General features: G+C 38.7%; 2 protein-coding genes across 2 annotated transcripts; both read right to left on the reverse strand.

The window, feature by feature from the left end:
- Positions 1–5862: 5862 nt before the first annotated feature.
- Positions 5863–10874, reverse strand: LOC121421205 (G-protein coupled receptor GRL101-like). The gene is made up of 4 exons (XM_041615868.1): positions 10786–10874; positions 10394–10465; positions 9642–9713; positions 5863–7117 (listed from the first exon to the last, which is right to left on the reverse strand). Exons 1-4 carry the CDS (start codon positions 10872–10874, stop codon positions 5911–5913), a joined length of 1440 nt encoding a protein of 479 aa, XP_041471802.1. The 3' UTR covers positions 5863–5910.
- A 2302-nt stretch (positions 10875–13176) lies between these two features.
- On the reverse strand, positions 13177–25578 carry LOC121421207 (reticulon-4 receptor-like 1). The gene is made up of 9 exons (XM_041615869.1): positions 25508–25578; positions 24703–24757; positions 23657–23878; positions 22349–22420; positions 18984–19055; positions 18172–18243; positions 17649–17720; positions 14325–14396; positions 13177–13252 (listed from the first exon to the last, which is right to left on the reverse strand). The coding sequence occupies exons 2-9, from the start codon at positions 24711–24713 to the stop codon at positions 13177–13179; spliced, it is 669 nt and encodes a 222-aa protein (XP_041471803.1). The 5' UTR covers positions 24714–24757; positions 25508–25578.

A 25578-nucleotide genomic window follows, 5' to 3' on the forward strand; every position in this document is an offset into this window, starting at 1 on the left:
ACCTCTTGTAGGTTGATTTTGTTGTCTTCGATCCCATTCTTCTTTTTCGCCTTCATGCCATCGATATAAACGATTAGTGGCGTAGACAGGTCCTTAGACCTGGGGGATAGCATGATCCCTAGCTGGGTCATACTTTATATATATATATATATATATATAATATATATATATATATATATATATATATATATATATTTATATATATACATGTAATTAATATATAAATATAAAGAATAAAGGAGATAACGTACTCGATAAAAACAAAATATCATGGGCCAAAGCAGACGAGTTAAAGATAACAAAATAACACGATCTGCCTCATGGATTATCTAGTGTGTCTTTTAATCACTTTGCTTTCAGCAATAAACAGGGCATCCAGTAATAAACAAACTTCCTTGCACATTTTTCATGGCAGTAATCTTTTGTTTGATCAATGACAATGAGTAAAGATGATCATAAGAGAAATGTCATTTGTCGGAAGTCTAGTTATCATCTTGGTCATGACAGTCCTGCTAAACATGATCTAGAATAACTAGTATTCCTTATTTTACTAGTATAGTAGTATACTCTTTTAAAAGTAGCGATATTGTTAATGATCAAACGAATGAATTAACAACTAAAGGAATAAACAAATAAACAGCCAAATAACTAAAAAAATATCAATTACAATTATAGTAATAGGGGTAAAATAAAAAAAGCTCAACATTATATTTCTTATCCACATGCAGATATGCGGACACTAAAATGATAAGCACACTCTGTTTAAAATTACCATGATTACAAAGGCTTGATTGAATTAAGTATGGAGATGAAATAAACCTCACCGGGTTGTCGAAAGTAAACTGCATAGATAGTAACTTGTTATAATTTCGATTCATTTCTTATTATGTACCTTGTTATGATAATTATGGTAAAAACATAGGTAAGGAAATGTAACAGTTTATAACCTTCAAACCTAGAAGACTGCGCACATATACAGAAATCACTGGTATAAGTAATTCCAAAATACATTGCGCCAAAAATATTGAGTGAAAAAAACCTCGGATATCACTGAGGCCATCCAAAATTTGCACTTTCATTCCAAAATCATTCATTTACTAATTCGCTCCTCAGAGACTGAAAATTTTCACCTTTCCTTTGCAAAGTAGGGGTTGAGGACATGGCCAGCAGGGAAAAGGGTCAGTGTATGTGTATAGGTAATTTCTTTATTAATTCGTTTGAACAGTGTTAATGTGTTATGAAAGCAATTGCTCTGAAAGGGAGTGATTAAGCGACACTTTCTTAAATCTGTAATGAAATATTTTGAACTTATCTCCTTTGCAAATACATAATTATTATAAGGAAATGTACTTGGTGAAACTCTGAATAACGATCCTTAAATGTATATGACGACGCAAGACAGTTGTTATTACTTAAAACTTGCAAGTTGTAAATGCATATAAGATGATTGACTCTGAATAAAAGTCCAATTTTGATCATGTTTGTCATTGTTGTACGTTATGATTATTACTGCTATTATTATTGATTGATTTTAACTAGCATTCATTGCTTTGTTACTGTATAGTTTTGCTTCTTCCCCCACAGAAACCTGGGGGGGGGGATGATTGTACACACCATCCCCCCCACCTAAAATTCTGGGGGGATGCATCCCCCCCCGCTATCTACGCCCCTGTAAACGATGAAGGTATATAGGAACGGATTGATTGATGAATTGATATAGGGGTTTGGCTAAGCCTTTTCAAAGGAATTGTTACGTTGTAGAGGGTTTCCCCGTTGTAAATGCGAAAAGTTCTGCATAACTGAGAGTTTTTTTGATGATCGTTTGAGAATAAGGTCATATAGTACCAGCTCAAAGGTGTCTGATTCAGCATTATACTTTACACACCCTCCCATTCCCCTTGTAGCATGTGTAGGGTTTCACTTTTGCAGGTCTTCTATTCGTGTCTTCTTTTTTTCCTTCTTCTTCAGGGGGGTGTTTCTGTTATGTGACAGGTCATAGATCAACGAAAACTTTTTCATCATTTGATGTTGATTGTGTTGATGTGAATTTTCGAATGTATAATATAATGGATTCGAAGATAATTCCCTTGACATTGAAACAAAATTTCCTCCGGCACCCCTTTTCTCACTCCCCGCTTGCTCTAAATGTTGCAAATAGATTCACAAAATCGTCTGATCAAAGGTTCAGGGGTTAGGATATGGAAAAAATGCGGGTATCGCTAATGAGATTCAAAGCAAGCGAGGGGAGACAGACAGTTTTCAAATCAGCATCAACCTACATTGGCCTTCACGAAGCTGAAGTGTTTCAGAGTGTTTCATTAATGAGTAATGGGATAATATAGGTCTACCACTGCGCTGAAGCTAGATGACTTAGTCTTGTTTGAGTTATGTTTTAAAGGAATTAAGAAAAAAAACGTAGGAAAAGGCAAATACTTTTGGGGCTCTTGCTTAACTTTTTGCTTGGGTTTATCAGTTGGGCAACCAGTATTGTATACTAGTATATTATAGGTTGCCCAGCTGGCAACCAAAGAGAAAACTTTTTTTTTGGCCAGCCGGGAAATCTATAAAATTCTACTCTTGTATTAAAGGTTGCCTGGCTGGCAACCAAGAAGAAAAGTTAAGTGAAAGCCCTAAAAACATTTTGGTTAAATGATCTTTGTCCAAGATAGTTGTTGCTAAGCTGACACATTGGGTGGCATTATGAATGCAGACATTAATTGTTGGAATGTACTATGAATTTATTATCAATGAGTGCCTACATTTATTTTACATAGAGCTTTTGATACAAATATGAATGGATGTCAAATCATTAAAATAGCAAATAACACATGTAGTTTCAATCCTTTTTTTTCTGTCATTTTGAAATTTTGAAGAAAAAAATGCAATGTTTTTCATTGCATCTTTCACTCTTACTTTATTAAATTATTTTTTGCTTTCATATTTACATGGAGGTCCGATTTTTCTCAAACTTTCTTTGTTCTTATTCTTTCGTTTTTTCTGTTTCGACACAAGCCTACGTTCCAACGGTTTCATTTTCCCTTTAAAAAATAGACAATAAGAACCCTCTTGATTGAATCACAAGGGTTAAAAGCCAGTGGCAATTTCTCATGTTCAAATATTTAGGGAGGAATAAAATATTACTTCACATTGCAGTGAGAACATTTTAAAAGTTCATATTTCATATGATATTAAAATACAAAAGAAAAGTGAGTGAGTGATGTCGTCAGATCCCTCGTTTGGCTAGTGACCAGAATGTGTATATTTGTATTTTGTAAAATCAAGCAAAATTTCATGCATTTTCAATATTTAGCTTGTTTTATTTTGACCGTTTTGCTGAAATAAACTTGGGGGTCGACTTCTGAGAGTAAAATTCTACATGGTTAGATCAAGACCACCCCCTTTTTTTAATAGGATAACACAACCCCATAACAGTTATATGCAGCAATCAATTAACATATGCAGATTTATGCATTTGTGTAGCCTAATGTCATTGTGATGCAGTGAAAAGATAACTCCAATTGTTTCAATACATTAAATTACTAAACAAACATGTCCCCCCCAAAAAAAAAAAAATCGTGAGAGCATGTATAATATGCTTAAAAGGTAAATAATCTGAGGACAAAACTGTATCTTCCTTTCGACATATCAGACTTGTATCTTTCCACTTGGCAAAATGTAAAACTCAAGTTGCCATTTACTCTGTTTAGCATTTTTAAATCGTCATTCATAATGTTCTTATCGCTTGTCCGATTTAGTTAAAAACTTTTCTCCATTCTTTTCTGTTTACCCTAATCCACATATAGCGTTCGTTACTAAGTTCACTCCGACCGAAGTTACGCCAATTTTAGTGCAGGCTCCAAATTATTTTTCATGTTTAGATCAAATTCAAATTCTGCAAGTATCCAAAATTCATAACTTAAAATAAAGGACGGGACACGTGATAGATTTTAACCAATCATTTGATTAGGATTTATATCATTTATTTTACATAAATTATTCAGTAATATAACCAGTTAGTCGCAAGATGATTGATAAAATAATTAGTCACAAACATCATGGCTAACCAAACTTTTTAATTTGATAGTCTATCAGTCATACAGAAATGAAAATTACACTCGATAAGATTTTGTGTGCAATTTCGTGCTCTGTTTTACCCAACCTATTAATGTACGTTTATTCTCATATTTATCAGGACTATTTACAATAATGAGGGTGTTAATTATGCCATCAACTCTTTGTTCAGTCATTTAACCTTTTCATGAAATAAACTGCGACATAATTTTTCCAATGAAATGTATTTCTCGGAGGCCACCCAATTACCATTCTAAAAGCCCCCAAATAAAAAAAGAGATGAAATCCGTCTATCTGTATGAATTCCAAAAGGCAGCCAAAATTAATTAATTTGACCAAAAGTTTGAATTCCCAATAGCTTATTTGAATCATTTAGAGTTCCCAAGTCGAGCATTTCTCTAAATGAGGTATCATTCAATACCGGTGGGGGGGGGGGGGGGTGCACTTCTATTGACGAGCTAGTTGATACCATGCGTAACCATGGGGTTTCGAAAAGCACCCTATAAAGTATTTTCCATATTCTGGAAATGCGTGTGGAACCCTACGCTTAACAAGTATTGAAAACAAAACGATACCGCGCCTCGGCAAGTATTCCCTGAATTTAACCCCATAACAAATACAGAGATTTTAATTGTGTATTTCATGGACGTCGGTTTTACCTTTAGCTACATGTACATCATTAGGTTTAGTCGGGGTTTAGAACGGCCCCACTTCCCACACCTCGCGCAATCGGACTCTAAACACGTAGTGTTGTCTGGTTGGGAAAAAAGTACATCTTTTATAAAAAAAAAAACACATATGTCTTTTTTATACCCTCGCAAGTTTGACCCGGCTAAACACGTAACTTTTTTAACGAAATAGATACCTTTTTTTCATTATTTGAGTGTGAAAAAGACCTCCTTTTTAATGTTTTTTTATCCACTCGTCAATGTAAGTGCCCCCCCGGGCATTCGATAGAGCGTTAAAAACATTTTTGGTTTCATACAAAAAAAAACGTATTGTATATTGAAATATAAAGACCTTTATTACTTTTTTTGCAAGAGATTAAAAAAAAATGTAGTATTGGTTTACATACAAATATTTATATTCAAACGCAAAGATCTTTAATATTTCTTGTAAATGTATATCTATTATCTCGCATTTCTTTCACCTACATTGCATTTCTTTGTGTCAAACGACCACACTACAAGTTCCAAATTGGGGAGGGGGGGGGCGTCATTAGAAAATAAAATCAGGATAGCCACAACGGTGAAATGCTTTTGCGTAGGACTTTAAACCGGGGGGGGGGGGGAGCACTCGACCTAGGAATGGTGGGTGTGCCGCGGGCGAGACAAAAAACGGTGGCCTTGGAGCGGCCTTGTTGTAAAAAGGAGGGTCCTCGGAACGGGCTTCGGAACTACAAACGTTTGTGAAAACGGGGGTCCTTAATTGGAACGGATCGCCAGCGTGTAAGTGCGTATATGCATCCCAATGGAACGGGCATGCGTGTATGATGCAGAGGCGATGGTCGGACAGTGCGTTAATTGCGGCCGCTTTTCACTAAACATGCAGCTCATTGTAGCAGATCGATGCGACCGGAACGGCGTAACGAAAAATATGCGAAGCTTTGGAGCGGATTTTTATTTCTCGATAAGAAGAAAATGCTATGCTTTGGAGCGGCTTTCTTTGTTCTTTTTCTCAATAAGACAAAAATGCCTTGGAACGGAAATTTGAGTGTAAAAATGGGGGTCCCCTCCGCGGCACATACCCAGTATGCATTATACTGAGTGCCCCCCCCCCCGGACTTTAAAGTTGAATCATATCACTTGATGGATTCCCATATACTCGAGATCGTACTGATTAATCGCAACTCTTTGTGAGACCGGGTCCAGGAGTTTCAGCAGCACTTGCGTTGGATGGTAGGTGGTTCCCTCTGTCCTCGTTTTTAACCTCTTGTAGGTTGATTTTGTTGTCTTTGATCCCAGTCTTCTTTTTCGCCTTCATGCCATCGATATAAACGATGAAGGTATATAGGAACGGATTGATTGATGAATTGATAGGGACGATGAGAATCACTGTCCAAGCATAGAGGGAAGGATCAAGGGTGACTGCTCCGGTCTGAGACAGGATACCCATGATGATGACTGGCATCCAACAAGCAAGGTCTGTAGCAACGATCATCGCCATACGGACTGCCAGTTTAGTCTCTTGCCTATTGGGTTTGCTGCTGCGCACTTTGGCCGAAGAACGCCTGGACGTGATAAACATCGTTATGTAACATATCGACATGAAAGTGAAAGACACTAGATTGAAGCCAATGAAAATTATTATGGAAAACAACCATGGAGGCCTAGAACCGCTTTCATTGATTTTGAAATCTACTTGGTACTCAAAGAAGAAATGTCCAGTGATTTCCAAAAATCCAGTATCTTTCGCCTCAACATGCAGCGGTAGACCAAGGCAAACATCGGAAAGTCCGTATACGTCAGGTCTGTATGATGTAACGATCACCAATGTGATACTCAACATTACAGTGAAGGACCACGCTGCAGCAACAAGAATTATAGACCCCTTGTGACCAAGTCTAAACTCTGGCCTGAATGGAAACATGATGCATATGAACCTATCAATGGTTATCAAGGTCAGGGTCAGAACCGATGCTTCACTGGATAAGAATCCTAGAAATCCAGCAAATCTACACATGTTGGAATCCCGCCACTGAAGGGCACTCAGGTAGAAGGTATTGCCATACTTAAGATCGGCAGACGTAATGATAATCATGTAAACTCCCATCAACATATCAGCCATCGCCAAGCTAGTTATCATGGTATTCTGGACTGTGTCTTTCATTTTCTTCTTATCTTTCTTGTGAGTTCTATCCCGAAGCCGAAGGAAGAGAACGGTGCCGTTGCCAGCTAAGGCCAATAAACCCATGACCCACCCTGCAATCCTCAAGGCCAAGTTTGGGTATAATCTGCTACAGGTGTCCAAGGGACTGGTCTGGGATGTCCTCGCGCAAGTGGTATTTTCCGCTAAAAGACAACACAGGCGATTGTCAGAGGTAGACCTGGATGCAAAAAGTAATTCAAATTGTCAAGACAAAAACATGTGAGTACTTAAATAAAATGGTAGGATTTTATCTTTTCTAAAGTCATTTACCTTTATGTCTGTTTGATAGGGCCATGACTCATGAACAAAATATGAAACCTAACACTTGAAAAACAAAATAATGATGAGAGGGAAATGCTACTTCAACCGAATCCTTTTATCTTTTGTACTCGGTACGTTATGTCTTGTGTGCATTTTGAAGAAAATACCTACATTGCACGCCCTTTCTTCGATCGAGCACGCAGGGGCAGGCAAAATCATTCGGTGCACGAAGGTTCCTACGTGTTCTGCTAAACTCAACCAAATACAAAAATATATATTCGAATTCGTCACTGTGAAACCCCGTTCAAATTGATTAGAAACCAACTGGTCACCAATGCGGCAAGGTGCCAACTAGTTGTCATGCAAAATCGAGCAATTGGGACCAGCAAGACGCAGATGGTTTACTATAACGATGCTTGAAACCTTGCAATTTTTTGCGTTGCGTGAATGCATGTCAGTAGCATGGCCAAATATCACCCCGGGGTACAGGTTAGGCTGGGCTTCATGAACATTCAGGCAGAATGCTGTCGGTATGTTTCCTCCGCATTTAAGATGTGCAGGCGGTCGTATCCGTGTTCGATGGCCGGGTATTCTCTAGCTGTGAACCAACTACTATCCGATGATGGGAATTATCATAAGTTTGATGAATACGTTGAAACGACGTTGATTAATGTGAGGCTAACAATGGACCTTGATGGAGATCTCGATCTCGATCTCGAGCTAGGTTGAGAGGATAGTGATTACTGTTGGGGGCAACACTTAACCTTGGAAAAACTCTGCTCTTTAGTCAGCGCATTCTGCTCACGTATCCGTCACCTGTACGCCTTTAGCAGAATGATGTTGTGGTTAGATGTGGTGGTACAGATGAATCGCACAAGGTGTCAGCAATAGTTGATCCAGCTTCAGGACGAACCCATGATGCCAGACGTGGCCTTATAATGCTGCTGTAAGGGCTAGTCCAGCTGTTTGACCTTCTAAAACAATTCCTTGATCTAAAGCTCGCTATATCTTGACAGTAGTTCTACCTCGATCGGCAATATCTTCCTTGGTCTTCCGAAAGGAAATGATCGATCGCAGATCCAGGTGCGCGAGAGGAGTCTTTTCAAGAGCTTGAACGGAACGCAGAAATAGGTTTGGGTCATTTCTTGGATTGTTAGATTTTGATGTGGCGATGGCTGTTAGCACCTTGCGCCAGATATTTCACTTCGACAAGCATAGGAGGCAGTTGGCATAGAAACCTCCAAGCCATTCCAGAGATGGATACCCGCGCCACTCTACGTACGTTCTCTGGTCCATGAGCATATAGCAAGTACACACTAGCGGGAGAGATCAACGCGAAAGCCACAATGATGGACGTATAGTCCAACGTGTTCCTTGCTTGAACTCCTAAAGGTTTGATCCGTTTTCCAAGAGATATTCGACGATCTGATTGCCAGACACGATTCGCTTGGAGCTTCTTTCTTCGAGGCAATTGACTTTATTCCAGGTTTTTGTTTATATAAGGCAATTCCTTCCACGGCCTCTAACCAGATCTGCGTATCCTGTCTAGGCAGGCTGTAAGTTCAGAAGCGATAATTCCACATCGAGCATAGAGGAAATCGAAGGTGTTGCGTCTGCATGTAGGAGCTTGCTTGAGGGATGCTGACTTTTGAGGTTCAGGTCGGAGGCCATTTAACGGTTGGAGACTAGGTTGTCCACAAGATCTTAGGTAAGTCCAGTTTGCCTTGCGAAAATTCCACCTCTTCACTGCGCAGGCATAAAAGAAATGGTACAGACTGGGCTTAATTTTGTGATCAGAGGGATCGAGCCAGCTGTGTGACGATTTGCAGAAATAGCAAAGGATAATTTAATTGGACAGGGTCTTGAAGGTTAAAGAAATGCCAATTAAGTCATGGTTGGAGTTTGTATTCCAGCATCCGTAGTTAAGACTGCTTGTTACGTACTTGCTTGGGGTTAAACAGGAGATGCATGCCAGAAGCCCAGAGATTTCGCTTGTAGATTGCAGTTACGATTAAAGTCTGTGGAGCACTCGCTATCATTTCGCTCCAGGCTTTATGGTTAACCCAGATCTCAGTGTAGAGAACTTCACAATGTAAAAGAATTTTTTTTGTTTTCCATTCATGCATGTGATATATATCTTTGTAATCATTCTATAATTTATTTCTCTTTAAAGGAAATAAAAACCGGGGGCTTATTTCGATTTCATGACCATATGCATTAAGTTTATCAATATTTTCTTTAAATGCACACAAAGACAAATTGCATTAGATGCGGTTTCTGTCAGTTAATTTCCAGTGAACCAAAAATGTTTGCTATGAACATGGTGAATACTTGCCTCTGATTCGGCTTGGCTTACACAAATTCACATGCAAGACGGATAGAACGTTACATTCATTTGCTTTGATAGATGTAAATCACTATGAAAACAGAAGTTTACTTACATTTTCTCTAAGGATACAAGTCCAGCAAGTGCATTCGAGTCTACAGCTCCCAATTCAGTGCCAAGAAAGAACCTAACAAAGACAAAGTCAATGGCAGTGTAAGGACTTATATTTTAATGCGGCACTATATTTCTGGCGTTTAAATATTTCCCGCACTAATATCATTATCATCACCACCAACATCACCTAGGTAGTCTTTCATAAGGCTTTTCGTACATATCGTAAAAAAGTACACACGGCTTTATGCACGAAGATATGTTCTTATATAGAGTAGGGGCTGTGAGGTTATGGATATAATATTAATAATACTAATAATGGTATATGCATAGCGCACGTGGCCACATTGCTTGGTGCTCAAGGCGCTCCTATGTGGCGCTCCAACATTATATATACCGGTGTGTTGGCTCAGTTGGTAGAGCGTCAGTCTCACAAGCGAAAAGTCCGGAGTTCAAACCCCGGCTGCGTCAGACCGAAAAGACATTAAAAGATAAAAGTGGTTGTTACCCTGTTTGACGTTCAACGATTGAAGGGATATAGCCTCGTCGATTTGGCGCTGCACAGCGGCTGCAGGGCCAAGGATCAATTGGGTAAAGCAAATTTCCGGAGTATTTAATTTCTTGACTATAATTTTCATCATTAAGCACACAAGGAATTATCTTAATTCGTGCATATAGTCATGCGTATTATTTACGATAGTTACGTGAATGACGCGGATAACATGAAACAATAAAAAATACATTAACTTTGCTTACAGATACTGGAGATTCCCCAGGGATTCAAAGGCATGCCCTTCGATGACATGGATATGGTTGTCAGTTAAAAACCTGAGGACAGAGGTCGAACAAAATAACAAGGAAAATGAAGAGCGCGTGGTTAGACAAACAAGAGCATTCTGTTAAGGGACCATTTGCCAAAGAGTGGTAAGAAATTGTCATTTTTGGTCAAAAATTTGCCAAAATGGCCAAAATTGCGTGAGTACAATCAATAAAAGTAACATTTTTAGAATCAGCACACAATTTTACCCCGGATAACCTTGTCAAACCTTCCCCATCAAAAATGTTGAATAAAGCCCCCCCATCTCCTAGACTAAATCAGAAACCTATTCAGTAAACCTCTACAGAGTCTTAAGCGCCAGTTAACTTACAGATATTGAAGAGATCGTAGTCCTGTGAATACTCCACTACTCAAAACGGTGATGGAATTCGATGACAAATTTCTAGGCAAAAGAAGCATTTTTTTTCAATGAAGGCTTCATTTATTGAAGAAAAATCGAGAAAATTGAAAAGGACAGTAAAGAGAAGATGATATAGAAAGCGTTCAAGCAAATTGCAAATGAGGGTTTGTAAATCTAATGAGATTGTGGTAACTTTGCCCTTCAATGGTAGTTTTAAAAAAAATGCCATCGCTTTGCCTGCCCCACTGCCTGATTTTGCTTGTCCGCACTGCAACATACCGTTTAGGCCAAAGATTGGTCTGTTCAGCCCCCGGGGGGCCACTTACATTGGCGAATGGATACCATGCGCGACCAAAAAAACACGTAAAAAGGATGTCTTTTTCACGATAGGGCACGTTACGTACGTAACGTGATAAGGGTGTCAAAAACACAAAATAATGAAAAAAGGGTATCTATTCCGCTAGGAAAATTACGTGTTTAGGGTCGAATTTGTGGGATGATAAAACAAAATTAAAATGTTTTATAAAGGATGTCCTTTTTGCCCCAACACTACGTGTTTAGAGTCCTATTTGCGCGAGGTGTAGAAGGTGGGTTCGTACTAAACCAAATAAGGTAAAGCCGACGACCGAAGGACCCGTAACAATAAAACATTCCTGTACTTGTTTAGGGGTCCATTTCAGGGAATATTTGCCAAGAGTATTGTTTTGTTTCCAATACTTGTAAAGGGTAAGGTTTCACACGCCAATACTTGTTAAGGGGTGCATTTTCAGAATATGGAAATTACGTGTTTAGGGTGCTTTTCGAGACCCCATGGTCGCGCATGGTATCCACTCGTGAATGGAAGTGGCCCCCCCCCCCCCGGGGTTCAGCCATCTTCGAACCAGCCTCAATTCGTGAAGCTGTGGACGTTTTCACAGGCAAAGGACGAAAACTATCATCATTATCATCATCATCCTCACCATCGTCATCATTACCATAGTAACTATGAGGAACAGCCAATCAAAATGAAGGCTTTCCCTGAAGGTATCATTAGATCACCTATATTTGAAGAGTTTAGTTGCAAAAGGGGTTAGGTCCACTTTGGACCATTCCAAGAAAAAAATAGTTTTTTTTATTCTCACTTACTGCAATAGTTTTATGAGAAACTAAATTGACTTAATGTACTACCCTATCATGTTAAATTCAAATTGGGTACAAAAGAAATCTACCTGTCTTCATTTTTTTCTACATATTGTTCTAAAAATTATCATTGTGGACCTAATCCCTTTTGCAAGTAAACTGAAATGAGTCTATTTTGATTTAAAAAAGTGATTTTATTTGCCATTTTTATTTACGTTTTCATGTGAATTTCAAATTTTCTTTGTTTTCATCAGAGCGACTTGATTATGAACAATGGACCTAACCCCTTTTGACAAATGAGCTCTTCAGAAGAGTTTGTTTGCAAAATGGGTTAGGTTCACTCCAAGAAAATCATTTGTTTTTATTCTCCCATATTGCAATATTCTTATGGGAATTAAATTTTCATACCCTACCATGAGGATATAACATTGGATATAACAGAAATCTACCTGTCTTCATATTTTTAAAAATATTATTTTCCCCAAAAAATTATGCGTGGACCTAACCCCTTTTGCAACTAAACTAAAATGGACCTAACCCCTTTAAAAAAAAGTGATTTTTATTTGCCCTTTTAGATCACCTTTTAAGGGGAATTTCAACTTTTCTTTGGTATCATCTTATAGAGCTACTAAAAATAGACAAAAATATCAAATATGATGAAAAATGGACCTAACCCCCTCTGCAAGTGAGCTCTTCATTTGCTTTCATGTAACTGGGCCAAGCTGGTCTAAAGGTTAGCAACTATATTTGCGACATTGGCCGGAAAGTTGAAATCAAAAACTGAACAAAGTCAATAACTTACATCAAAGCGGCATCAAAGTCATTTAGGATTTATATCGTCATTTTTCCCCCCAACAAAACGCGAATAGTTTTGAAACAGAACTCCAATGTTACCTCTTTTGATAAGAAATTACTAGAACGGGTTGACTTTAGTTTAAAAAAAATGTTTAACAAATCTTTGCGAACTGGGTTATGCAACCCATCTGTGCCAGTGAATCATTTTTCAAGGAAGGATCAATAAGAGCAAAGTAAATGGAGTTGCTTGCTTCAAATGGCTATGGAAAAGATGTTTCAGATCAAAGTTGTAAACGTTTAACCCACTTTATAGATATGTTCCGAAATATTTACAATGATAACATTAAATTGGTAAATAGTACCTGATATCATTACATACAAAGATCGACGTGGTTGATACTATTTTTACAATCTCCAAGTATAGTGGAGACGTAATTGAGTGAGAACTTACAATATTTTAAGGTTTTCAAGATCAGAAAATGCCCCAACATCTAGATGGCTGATTTGATTTTCATACAGATACCTGAAAGAGAAGAAATACATTCAATATCTATTTGTATCGGATGAACATAGACGCAGGGAACGATTCAGAATGATTTCTATTGAAATAAATTTGTCAACAAGCAGTTGGTCTGATTTTCTCATGTAGATAATTTTAATCAGAATGGGCTATTCTATATTGATTTGCTCTAATTCCCAAATCGGCCTACACTACAAGTGAATCTAATCTAATAGCAGATCCGGATTATTAGTGCATTTGTCAATTGAAAACCTGGTCTATACGGTACTTTATATAAGCTAAGTGGTGTTATAGGCCTACCAAATACGACATTGACAGGCCTATTCAATAGTGTGGCTAAAATAGCCAAAGTGGAAGGTAAAAATGAGCTAAAATTGTAATCAGACCAAACGATTAGCAGAAGAGGTTAAGAAGGAAAGTGGCAATTTACCATCTGTGGGGGGGGGGGTGTCTCTCCGAGAACGGCGACATTGTCCGTCAGCTAGGGCCTCACGTGTCATACCGAGGTTTTACCTGACTGATTAGAAAGCACGAATGCCTGTGAAAAAGCAACCAGGGGACCGACGGCTTAAGGTCCTCTCCGAGGGACCTGGTAATTAGGATAAATGCCTTACCAAAGGGTACTAGCGCACCACTTGGGAATCGAACCCTGGTCACCGGAATCTGAAACCCCCGCTCTACCGACTGAGCTATCGCGCCTCCCGCATAATTTATTTTCCAAGTGGAGGTGGGGGGTAGGGTATTTCTGAAAGGAACTGGAAAGTAAGGGCATTTTTACTTTTGCATCTTTATGGTAAAATTAAGGGAAGGGGTAGTTTGCCACGTAAACCATTCACACGAGTCGTGTGGTCTGAATAGTCAGATAAAGGTCCTTGCAATTTTGCGTACATAATATCTTACTAGACTTGCGTAAAAACCATATGTATTGATTTCTTATCAGGTTCTGCGTCTGCAGACTATAGGGAAGGGGAATATAGAGTGGGACATTAGCGGATAATTATTCTTCATTTTTTAAGGCATTATAAATTTCATTCTCAACGAAACTCAAAATTGTAATTTCTTTAGTTTTACTTACAAGAATTCTAATTCCTTCAGTCCGTCGAAAACCCCCTTGTCGATGCCTTGGATCCTATTGAGGTGTAGACCTCTGTTTTTCAAGAGAGAGTGAATAAACTGACTATATTAATGAAATAAGGAAACCGACATTAGATATTTGAAAATGACGTTTCAAGTTATTTATCAGTCATGATTCCAGGTAAAGCCATTCTCTTGGATCATTGTGTATTTATTTTTTTTTTCTCTGTTGGTATTGGCACTCAGAATAGGGTTGGCATACTAAAAATTCACGTAAAAATGTATGTCATAGGTCAAGGGTCACTTTCTCTGACATAACACATTTATTGGTATTTATCTAAATTACATTTATTGGCATCAATAATTTGGTGGATTCACAGAACGGAGCGCCAGCTATCGGTTGGCAGCGGACAGGCCAATGTCTAACGTTTGGGGTCGACATCACGCGCAGGCTAGGCTAGTGCTGGTGTGAAGATGCTTAAGAAAATAAAACCATTTGATAAGCGGAGGAAAAATTTACCAAAACGGTTTAAATTTCCCAACAAATATGCAGAAAATCTCTCTCCCACCTCCTAGATCCTGGTAAACATAATATTATGTAAACCGGCCGAGAAGCGTCAGTCAGCGAAGTATCGCATGCATTATGCACTATAAAGCGCGCTCAGCAGATACCAACTTTGTCCGCTGCAACCAATAGGTGGGGCACAGTAATTGTGAATACACCGAATAAATTTGGTTAAAACACAAGTTATCTTCATAAAGAATTCAATTCTTGAATATCTAGGTTGCTAAAAAATAAAATGGAATGCTTATTAAAATTTAAAATGGAATCCATGGAATGGAATGATATCAGGGAATATGTGGAAGAGTCGCGACGCGTCGTGGTGTAGATGTTCAGAGTTTAAGAACTCTTGTTCGAATGCTCCCCAGGGAGTCGGGAAAGTGAAACTTTGCGGGCATGCCAGGATCCGATGATCGAGGTAATGGTAACTGAATTTTAAAGCACAAAGGAACAGAATTTAATTGAGCGAAAGCTTGGGTGTTGCTGCCCTCTACGTTTGTTGATGACATTGCCTTTGGGAAGGTCCACTCTGCTCAGATTTTTATGACCACAAAAGCTCTGACCCTAACCCAGAGAACTTTTATGGGAGATTTTAGAGTTATTTTTTTTTCGTTTGTTCACTTTTTTTTTTCAAGGATAATGAAAACTCCACGACATTTAACGTTAGTAATATTAAAAGAATATTTCTGTATTTTTTTTCCAAAAAGGTAAAACAAAACGCAATCAAGATTCTTGTTGTTTGCATAAATGCAAATACATAGACTGATGACATTGTTTTATGGTTCTTCATGCTTAATTTTGCTGCCCCTACCAAATCTACACAAGACCTTGATATCTTCTGGTCTGGCCGCGCCCAATACAGGCAGGATTATGTCGACGCGACTCGACCTAGCGAGGTATGGACTTAAAGGACATGGACTTGGTCTGCCATTGTTATGGCACTATTTCAAATGAGCAACGACGATTTTTTTTTAAAGGTTAGAAACAAAACTTTCACTTTCAGTGTAGATTAGCGTCTGAAAATATATAAGTATTTAATATCCGACCCAGCTTTTTGAACTTCTCTTTTAACGCCATTCTTACATGACACACTTTAATCATGCCTCTCAAAGGGGGGTGGGGGGGGGACAAGCGCCGGGTTTGCCCCCCCCTACCCTCCTCCTGTGCCTATGACGATCGCACAACAAAACAAATCCGCAACTAATGTGCGGGTAACCCAAATCCTAACCCTACGGTAACAGCCTGCGAGACCGAAGGCCAGCGAGAACGGAGGCCCGCAAGACCGAATATTTTTTCCCCCTTCATCGGGTCCCGCGGTCGAATGGTTTAAAAGCACATCGTTGCAGCGGCATAACAGGTGCCTGTTATCATAGGGGGGGGGGGGGGGGGGGTAGAGCCAAATCTTTCCCACTTATTCCGTCTAGAATTTGTGGCATAACTAGGATTTCAGTATAGGGGCAGTAGTGAGCCGGGAAGCGCGTTCGGGGGGGGGGGGGGGAGGGAGGGGAGTGCACCCCCCTCCCGCGAGAAGCACAAAAGGTCCGACGTTCCTTTAAATTGTCCCTTATCTGCTCTCGCTCATTTTAATACGTCCCCTGTCTGTTTTTGGAAGGGGGGGGGGGGGCGAGAGCAAAAAAAAATCCCGGTAACTAAAACCAGAATCTGTGGCTTTGCTAACGGTTCATTTTAGGGGGTGGTTGTGAAACATTTTATAATGAGCGCGCGAAAGGCGCTCCATATTATAAGGGGAGTTTTTCCCCTCCCGCGCGAAGCTCGGAAGCGCCGACGTTTTCTTCGAATTGTTCCTTGCCCGCTCCTGCTCTTTTTAAGTTCTGTGCCTGTACAGAACGTGAAGCAGAAGCTCCGACCCTTCTTTGAATCGTTCATTGTCTGCTCCGCTCTTCTTTAGTTTTCTGCCTGAAATGGGGAGGGCCACATCCAAAAATTTCCCGTTAACTAAATCTACAATTAGTGGCGAAGCTTGGATCTAATTCAAGGGGGCGGTAGTCAGCACGCGAAGCGTGTGAATCACGGGACACGGGAGCAGACAAGGAGCAATTCGAATAAAATGTCTGAGCTTCGGTGCTTTGCGTGGGAGGGGAAAACTCCCCCTTATAGGGAGCGCCTTTCGCGCGCTCAGTATTAAGTGTTTCGCCACTTCGCGTGCTCACTACCTACCACTAAAATGAAATCCTTCTGGATTTAGTTACCGGGAAATATTTTGGCTCTAGCCCATCCCCCCCCTCCCGCCCGAAAATAGGCAGAGGACGTATTAAGAGCGGTAGCAGACAAGGAACGATTCACGAGAACGTCGGAGCTTCCACGCTTCTCGAGGGAGACACCCCACCCCCAGGGAGCGCGCTTCCCGTGCTCACTACCGCCCCTAAACTGAAATATGTCAATTCTAGACGGAGTTACCGGGGAATATTTGGCTCTGCCTCTCCCCCCCCCCCACCAGGCATAGGCCTACACCGCTGCAACGTACCCGGCACTTGATGAAGGAAAATAAAATTAAAAAATATAATCGGTCTTGCGAGCCTAAAATAATGGGGAGAGTTGTTCACAAGTGACACTAAACATCTCTGTCGCATTGTCAATGTGAGGATCGCTATAGCATTAGTGATATCAAAATATTCAAATGCTAATAACTTTCTCATTATTTGTCCGATTTTTCGCTGATATATGTCGTTGATTTTTCTGTTTTCACACAAGCTTTCTTGTTCCAAAGGTTTCATTCTCCTTTAACTAGACGGTAATACTTACAGTTCTCGAAGATTGCTCAATCCAGTAAACACGCCAGGTTGCAAGTATTCTAAGTGGTTCCCAAAGAGTTCCCTTAATAATAAGATGTAAGATATTTGGCACCTTGCATAAAACTTTGAATTTTGTCACTAATAATAACATATATGTCAAGAAGTCTATACCAAAATAGAAATGAAGTATTTCAATGTAAGTTCACATAAATGAAAAGACAGGTTAATTATACTAAACATGTTAAATGAGTTGAGGTAGCGGGGCTAATCCGCCCTATGAACAAGTCCGCCAACCACATGATTTCCCCCTTTGCTGTGATTGGATATATTGTTGATGAGGTAATATCAACCACCCCAAAGGTTGCAACATAATTTGACGAGAGGTAAAAATTCCAGAAAAGTACGACCATTTGATGCCATTTTTATGTGGTATATGTTTATAAGCGGATAAGGAGGAATTATTCTTTGCCCTGACGCAAATCCGAACTATACCAGAGCTTTCAGCTCAAACAAAGATCCAGACGAATACTTACAAGTAAAGAAGACTGTTCAAATGTGTAAATGTGCCTTTTTCAATCGAAGATAGCTCGCTCCATTGAATATTCCTAGCCGACAGAATAAAACAATAGTTAATATAACATATTAAAATAATGAGGCGACACGCCATGTAAATGAATACGATATCACTAAGAATTGAGCTTGGAGTTTGGACCGACATTCAATATCATTGGAACACACAAACGGGCATAATAGTAATTGTATCAGGAGGGGGGGGGGGGATATTTTTTCTTCCACGGACACTCGAAGCCCATCATACAGAAACGTATTTCAGTGAACACTGCTAGTGCAAGTTAAAGATACTTTTGATATTTACACCTGAAAAAAGAGACAGTTACAATGATAATAACGATAATGACAGAATTGACAGTATTAGTATAAAGAATAATAATAATCATAATGATAATATTAATAATCGTGACTCTTAAAATATTTATACCAATATATGATAATAATATTACTTTTCATAATAATGATAATTACAACAATAATAATATTTACAATAATGGCAATTATCATGGATATGATGCAGAATCGATGATACTGATAATAACAACAATAATGATAATAATAATAATATATGATGACCATTTTTTCATTAATAAAGATGTAAATTTAAATAAGCACATTTTAGTTTTTCATGCACTGCACCAGTTTCATGTTGTTTTCTTTTAACTTTTCGTTATATATAAGAATGGAGGCTGATTGAACACAGACTTTCCATATCTAAAACCTCCCCGAATTGTGTTCAAGTCCTGAATGCCATGCTATATCTGATATAACTTACATATGTTGCAATTTGTGTAAACCAGTGAAAGCTGTATTCCTGATCTTCTGTATCTTGTTCGAACCTAAGATTCTATATAAAAAGAACAAGCTGTGTAATTTATAAAAAAAATCACTTCAATCTGGCTTCCTTGAAAGGTGGGTGACGTCGTGTCGGGTCTAGTGGCGTAGCTAGGATATCTTCCTGGGGGTACTTGGTGTCATTACCTTTTAATGGGGGGGGGGCATTTTTCTGTAGCTGTATGTGTCACAGGGGCGGATCCACTTTCGCCAAAAGGGGAAGGGCCCAACTTTTTTTAAATCCATATTTTCCCCGATCGGTCGCTCAAAGTTGACCTATTATTATAATAATTTTTTTGGGAGGGGGAGGGGTAGGGGTAGTCCTCTCAGTAATTTCTTTGCTTTATTCTTTTAAAACAACATAAATATGAAATAATATTTCAATCACTATATGTATTTAAAAAGATAATGTCAGGTCGAAGTGCGAGCTATTTCATTTTCATTTTGTTTTGGAAGTTTTATGTATTTTGTCCTGAAAATTTAACATTCTGGGTATTGTTTGTGATCCTGAACAAAATGCATATGGAACTCAGATAATTACCGCGAACGCCAAGCGCGAACAGACAATTATAATAAACGTTCTGGCCTGATCTAAAAGGGACCTGGTAAGGACTGTTTGCAGATATCCGTGAAGACGACACATAGCTTTAACAATTAAATAATGCGAAAATTTTTGACATTCCGACCTTAAAAAAGAGGTAATTCTCAACAATTTTATGTAATTATGAAAGGGATAGGTATGTAACTAAACAATTGATGTGAACGCTAAGCGCGAGCGGAAGAAAATTCAGATTTTAGATCTAAAAACTGGACACTTCATTTATGTTTTTAAACCATGAATAGGATGGGTACCGGATGGGTAATTGGGTATCTACCTACATCAATAATGCATCCGTGAAGTGCGAGCAGAAAATTATTGATATTCTGGTCTGAAACTGGATAATTTCAGCACGTTTTAAACAAAAAACAAAGAACAAACTGCCGTTCTCAATAAACATGCATGCGCGTGTTTTAGAGTTAGACCTATAATCTGAATACATTTTTTATCATGAAGATCAATAGTGCGAGCTCGAACCGCGAGCTGAAAACATTTGATATTCCGATCTGAAATAGTGTTGATTTGTGCACTATTTCAAGCACTGTAGCAAAATTCTGAAGTGGATGTAGATCACACTTAATAGATAGAAATAGCTGAAAGTGTTGATATTCCCGACCTTTCGTTGGAGAACGTGAATGCTTATTTGCGACGGTTATTAATTTTGGAAGAGACTTTGGGCCCTCGTCATGGTCGTAACACTCTGTTCTGCAATGCAAATTGTGTGACATGAGATTTTTTTTTCGTTTCGCATCTGGAACGGAAGCATTCATTCTGCGTTTCGTGTGTAAAATTCTGGTTGCGACTATGGTAACAGCGATATATCCGATTCAGGACGACTTTCCAAAGCCCCATTTGGTTTCTCCCTGAGCTCGAAAGGCCGCCCGGGGGGCCCACTTCCATTGAAGAGTGGATACCAGGCGCGACCACGCGTAAAAAGGGAAAGAGTGTGCAAGTACGGTACGTATAGGCCTATGTAACATTATAAGGGTGTCAATACTTGTAGGGTTTCACAAGCTAAATACTTGTTAAGAGATGCATTTTCATATTCTGGAAAAGCCTTGCTTCCCTTGTTTAGGGTGCTTTTCAAAACCGCATGGTCGTGCCTGGTATCCACTCATCAATCGAAGTGGTCCCCCGGGAATTCGAATCTTATCCCCATTTCTGGGGAAAGTAAAGCATAATGCCCATTACATTGTGTGCTAGAGGCATGTCGTTTGTGTAGGAGTAAACAAAAGAAAAAAAAAAATCAACGCATGCGAAATGCTTTCGGCTGGAGAGGTGATTTGACCCATGGAATCAATTGTCAGAGATCCACCAATAATCCACATTAAATGCAATATCGATTCGATGGACTGTAATGATCTATATCTAAGCCTTGATTCAGTAACTTTTTCCTCATTCAATATGTACTCGATTTTTTTTAAAAGAAGAAAACACTTTCTTATCCATGTCATAATCTATTTAGGTCCTGCACTTCGAATATCTCCAGTTTTTAGTCGTAATGTACATGCATGGCGCGGGTGTCTCGGGAAAGAATTTTGCACACGAAAAACAGATCTGTAGGGCCTGTAACCCCCCCCCCCCGTAACACAAAGCTTAGCATTGATTGTAGAGCAGTTTTATACGTGTGATTCTATTGACTATAATGTACAATCAATCTTAAAAATTAAGTGTATGATTAAGCGTTAAGCTTTGTGTTAGGGGACCCTAATATAAGCGTCCGTGAGGATTGCGAAAGGTGGCAATTAAGACCATAATACGGACATTTTAAAGAAAAAAAATTAATGAATGCTCGATGTCCGAGCTGAAATATGTTTTGTATATACATGTATTGACTTGATATTTTAAGCTCCATATAAACCATGTTGAGCAAGACATGAACCACATCGAACAGGCAATGCAAGCGCCAGCGAAAATTTTATATAGTGACATGAAAACTTTTCCCCTCACCTTATTTTATTCACTCGTGTTCCTCCTCTTATTTTCCTCTTCGTTTTCCCTTCTCTCTTTCCCCCTTTTTTCTTTCTTTTTCCTTCTTTTTGCTCCGCCAATTTTTTCAGGGGTCGGAGACCTGGGGGGGGGGAACGTTCTCCCCCGGCACCCCCGTAGCTACGCCCCTGGCCGCGTCGCACGCAATAAAACTTGGATGTTGTCTCGTAGAACTGAGTTGTCGCGTGGCGCCAACCTTTCTGACTTTGTGAGACCCTTTCTTCCTTTTTCGCGACCTGACATCTTGATGAGTGAGATTCATCGAATTGCGTATTTTCACAGAGATTTTATTTTTACACAGCCATATGAAAGAGGCTATCATTTGGATCAATTCATTACCACTTGATCTAAAGTCATCTGCCGTTCGGTCTTCTAAGCAATTCATCTAATCGGTACCACTTCATCCACCGCGAATTCTTCTAAGACCCCTTTGGTCTAATACACATGTTGTCTAAACCCATTTGGTCTAAACGACACTTGACAAACTTCAACTCGTCTAATGATCACATGGTTAAACATTAGATGATTTTCCCCATTTTGTAATCATTTAATATGCTTAATAAACCCTCGATGGCTTAATCAATTTAGTCAAACTCATAGCCATGAATATCGCGATGTTAACATTGTATGTATGGATATTACAAACGGTAGAAGAGCAAAATATATATATATAAAACCTCTTTTACAATATCATAAAAACATGACTAGTTTAAACTCACAGTGTCAGAAGGTTCGGAAATCCAGTGAAGGTGTTTGCTTCGATGGAGACTAAACTCGTATTATAAAGAAATCTAAAGAAAAAAAAGGAGAGCAGAAAGGGGATATCAATTTAACTCTCCCGGATGAAATCAACATTATAAAACAAATATCTCATCATGCGTTTATATTTTATAGCAATCGTAATCGTTTCCAGTAAAACATGCAAAACGTCGCTTAAATAGATTTTAAAGGTAAAGAACGCGAAGTGATGAAAATATCATCAAAATCGAATTTTGAATTCATTAATATTTTGTGAAAACATTTATATGCACATCGTTATGAATATTCATTAGGTGGGCTGATGATGTGAAATCCCGACTTTCCTTTTTATTATGTTATTACAATTTACATGTAATCATTATTGGTTAATTTTTCATGCATGTGTAAATCATGTGTCTCCATTGTAATGAAATAAGTTGCGGCAATAAACAACTAACATGACTTATGCACTTAATCAGTAATGTAGAAGTTCTTGGTGGAAAAAAATGTTTGATAAACCTAGTTTCATATAATAAAATACAAAAGAACAAATGGGGATATATATATCATCAGCCTACCTAATGAATATTTATGAATATTTATTGATTCTAAGGTTTCCCAACACATCACCGAGCCCCGTCTCATAAAATGTTACAATTATTCCAATCAAGCACAACTACATGTATGGCAAGCCAGTTGCATGTACGTCGTTATCTAAAATGCATGTTAGTTTAAAATATATCCAACTGTTTCTGTACACATCCATGGGTCCCGTCTTACAAAGAGTTACGATTAATCCAATGAAGCACAACTATGGGAAGACAGCTCCGTAGTTATCTAAATTTTATGTTTGATCAAAATATTTTCTAGATAATTTATCGTGCATTCTTATTTCATTAATCGTTTTCTTGAAAATCGACGGTACTTCTCCAAAGTCTCTGTTTACAAAGGGCATTTGGCAAAAAAATTGAAGGATTTTCATATAGCTGAGGTTGATCAGGGGCCCGTCTTACAAAGAATTGCGATGTATCCAATCAATCGCAACTATGGAAAGCCAGCAAAGTCAACATATAAAATGCACGTTGGTTAAAAAAGAATTCTAGTTATGAAATGTATATCCATAAATTCATTGATTTCTTGACAACTTGATGTGTTCTCCTTTGTTTACAAAGGACATTTTGCAAATTTCCTGTGGAAAAAAATTATGACATTGATGGATTTCCATAGAGTTACGATTGATTGGGTCAATCGTAACTCTTTGTAAGACGGGGCCCTGATCATCAACTTACAAGACTGTATCCTGTCTCTGTCGGGCTAATATTTGCTCTGGATGCAGTTCTAAATTGTAACGCTGAATGTACGCGAAATAGCCGATTAGTTTCATTAGAGCTTCTTCTATTTTCAGGTTGGCTTCCACCGTTGAACGACTGAGCCCCTTCATTCTCCATCTCAATTTTTCTACCGATTTCAACGGAGATAGAGTGGTCCTTGTTCGTTCAGTTGTCAAATCCCTTTATCAGGCGAAACATAGAAAATAAAGACAAACATGAAATGTCGATGTGAGATCACTCATTATAAGTCGAAAGAATATTATTGTTTTCCCCTATCAATTACTTCTACGTCCGAAACGCTTCTATGACTTCTCTGTAGCAGGGGCGCCGGAGGGGGGTGGGGCCATGGGGCAGAGGGGGCACTTGCTTCCAACAGAGGTTCGGGGCAAAGCGAGATTTTGTCCCAAACGCGTCCATTAAAAAGTAAAAAAAGATAATTTAAATACAAAAAAATGCGAAGAAACCTTTCTTGTCTCACAATTTTTCAATTTCATATTGAAAAAAAAGGGAGACATTTTTACCTCCGTAGGTGCGCTTACACTTCTAAGCATGGCAAAGCCTCGCGTCCTTCAACGAGCGCAGCTTAACCAATGCCCCCGTAAAATATATCTTTGATTAACCCTTCCTTTCCTTGTAAGTTTTCTAGCAATACTGTTAAGGATATTTTCCGTTCCCCCCAAAAAAAAATAAAAAAATAATAAAATAAAAAAATTCTACGTTCAACCTTTCGATGAATACAATTCAGACTTAAACCGAATGAAAAAGTGAAAGTAAATTCATGCTGGCCATGTCAGTAGCTTCGGATATTTTGAGTGTGTAAAACCGTAAATTAACAATAATAAGAATAGGGTACATTCTGAAGTGCTTTATTTTCGTAAAATAAACATTTCTTTTTTTCTATATGATTTTAGTCCGTTCGCAATGGAGTTTGAATTTTTGTTCTGAATATAAACGGAATATTTATAATAAAAAAGAATTGAATGGTCTCGATTGAGCTAACTTACATGCATCGCATGGATGACGGAACGCCGGCAATCGGAGTTGGTACACATAACACCCCTGTAATTGGATGATAAAAGTACACTAATCTATGGTAAGTAAATTGTCAATTAGGTCACCAGTGGGGTACATTTTGGGAGGGAGGGGGGCAAGAGGGGAAAAACAACCGCCCCCCAAAAAACACACAAAAATAAGGGGACAGAGAAAAGGGAGAGAAAAGAAGGAGGAACATGGAGGAAAATAGATATATATATATATATATACATTTTCACAATTTGTTGAAACACATTATTTTTTTATTTGAATTTATTCATTTTTTCTGCTCGCGCTCCCATTTCTCCCAAATGACATCCTGAATATATAGAAATAATAAAGACAAAACAATAACCCCCCCCAAAAAAAACATCCCACAGTGTTTCATTTAGATTAGTTCTCCCAAATCATATTCCACCTACTTTCTCTGAGTTGCCGATTGGGGTTAAAAGTGGAAATAATTTGATTTTTACCCCCCCCCCCTCCCTTCCCATCGATTGCCGATACTGGATCAACAGTGACCCCCAGTAATGAACTTCTGGGGTGAAGTACATATGTTTGTGATAAAATTGAATTCTCTACATCAGGGGCGAATCAAAGATTTTTTAAGGGGGGGGGCACATTTTTCCGAGGAAAAATGGACAACCCCCCAAAAAAAAAAAAAATTAATTTTTATATTACGAATTTTTCAATTTTGATTCTAATGGGGGGGGGGGGTGGGGCATGGGCCGGCTGTTCCCCCCCCTCTGGATCCGCTAGTGATCTACATATACTTACCTTGATACCACCCTGTAACACCACATACATCCACAGCTGGTATGCAATTTTGGGCTGATTGTGGATTAACA

The sequence above is a fragment of the Lytechinus variegatus genome, chromosome 9 (genome assembly GCF_018143015.1).
Source record: "Lytechinus variegatus isolate NC3 chromosome 9, Lvar_3.0, whole genome shotgun sequence".
Lineage (NCBI taxonomy): Eukaryota > Metazoa > Echinodermata > Echinoidea > Temnopleuroida > Toxopneustidae > Lytechinus > Lytechinus variegatus.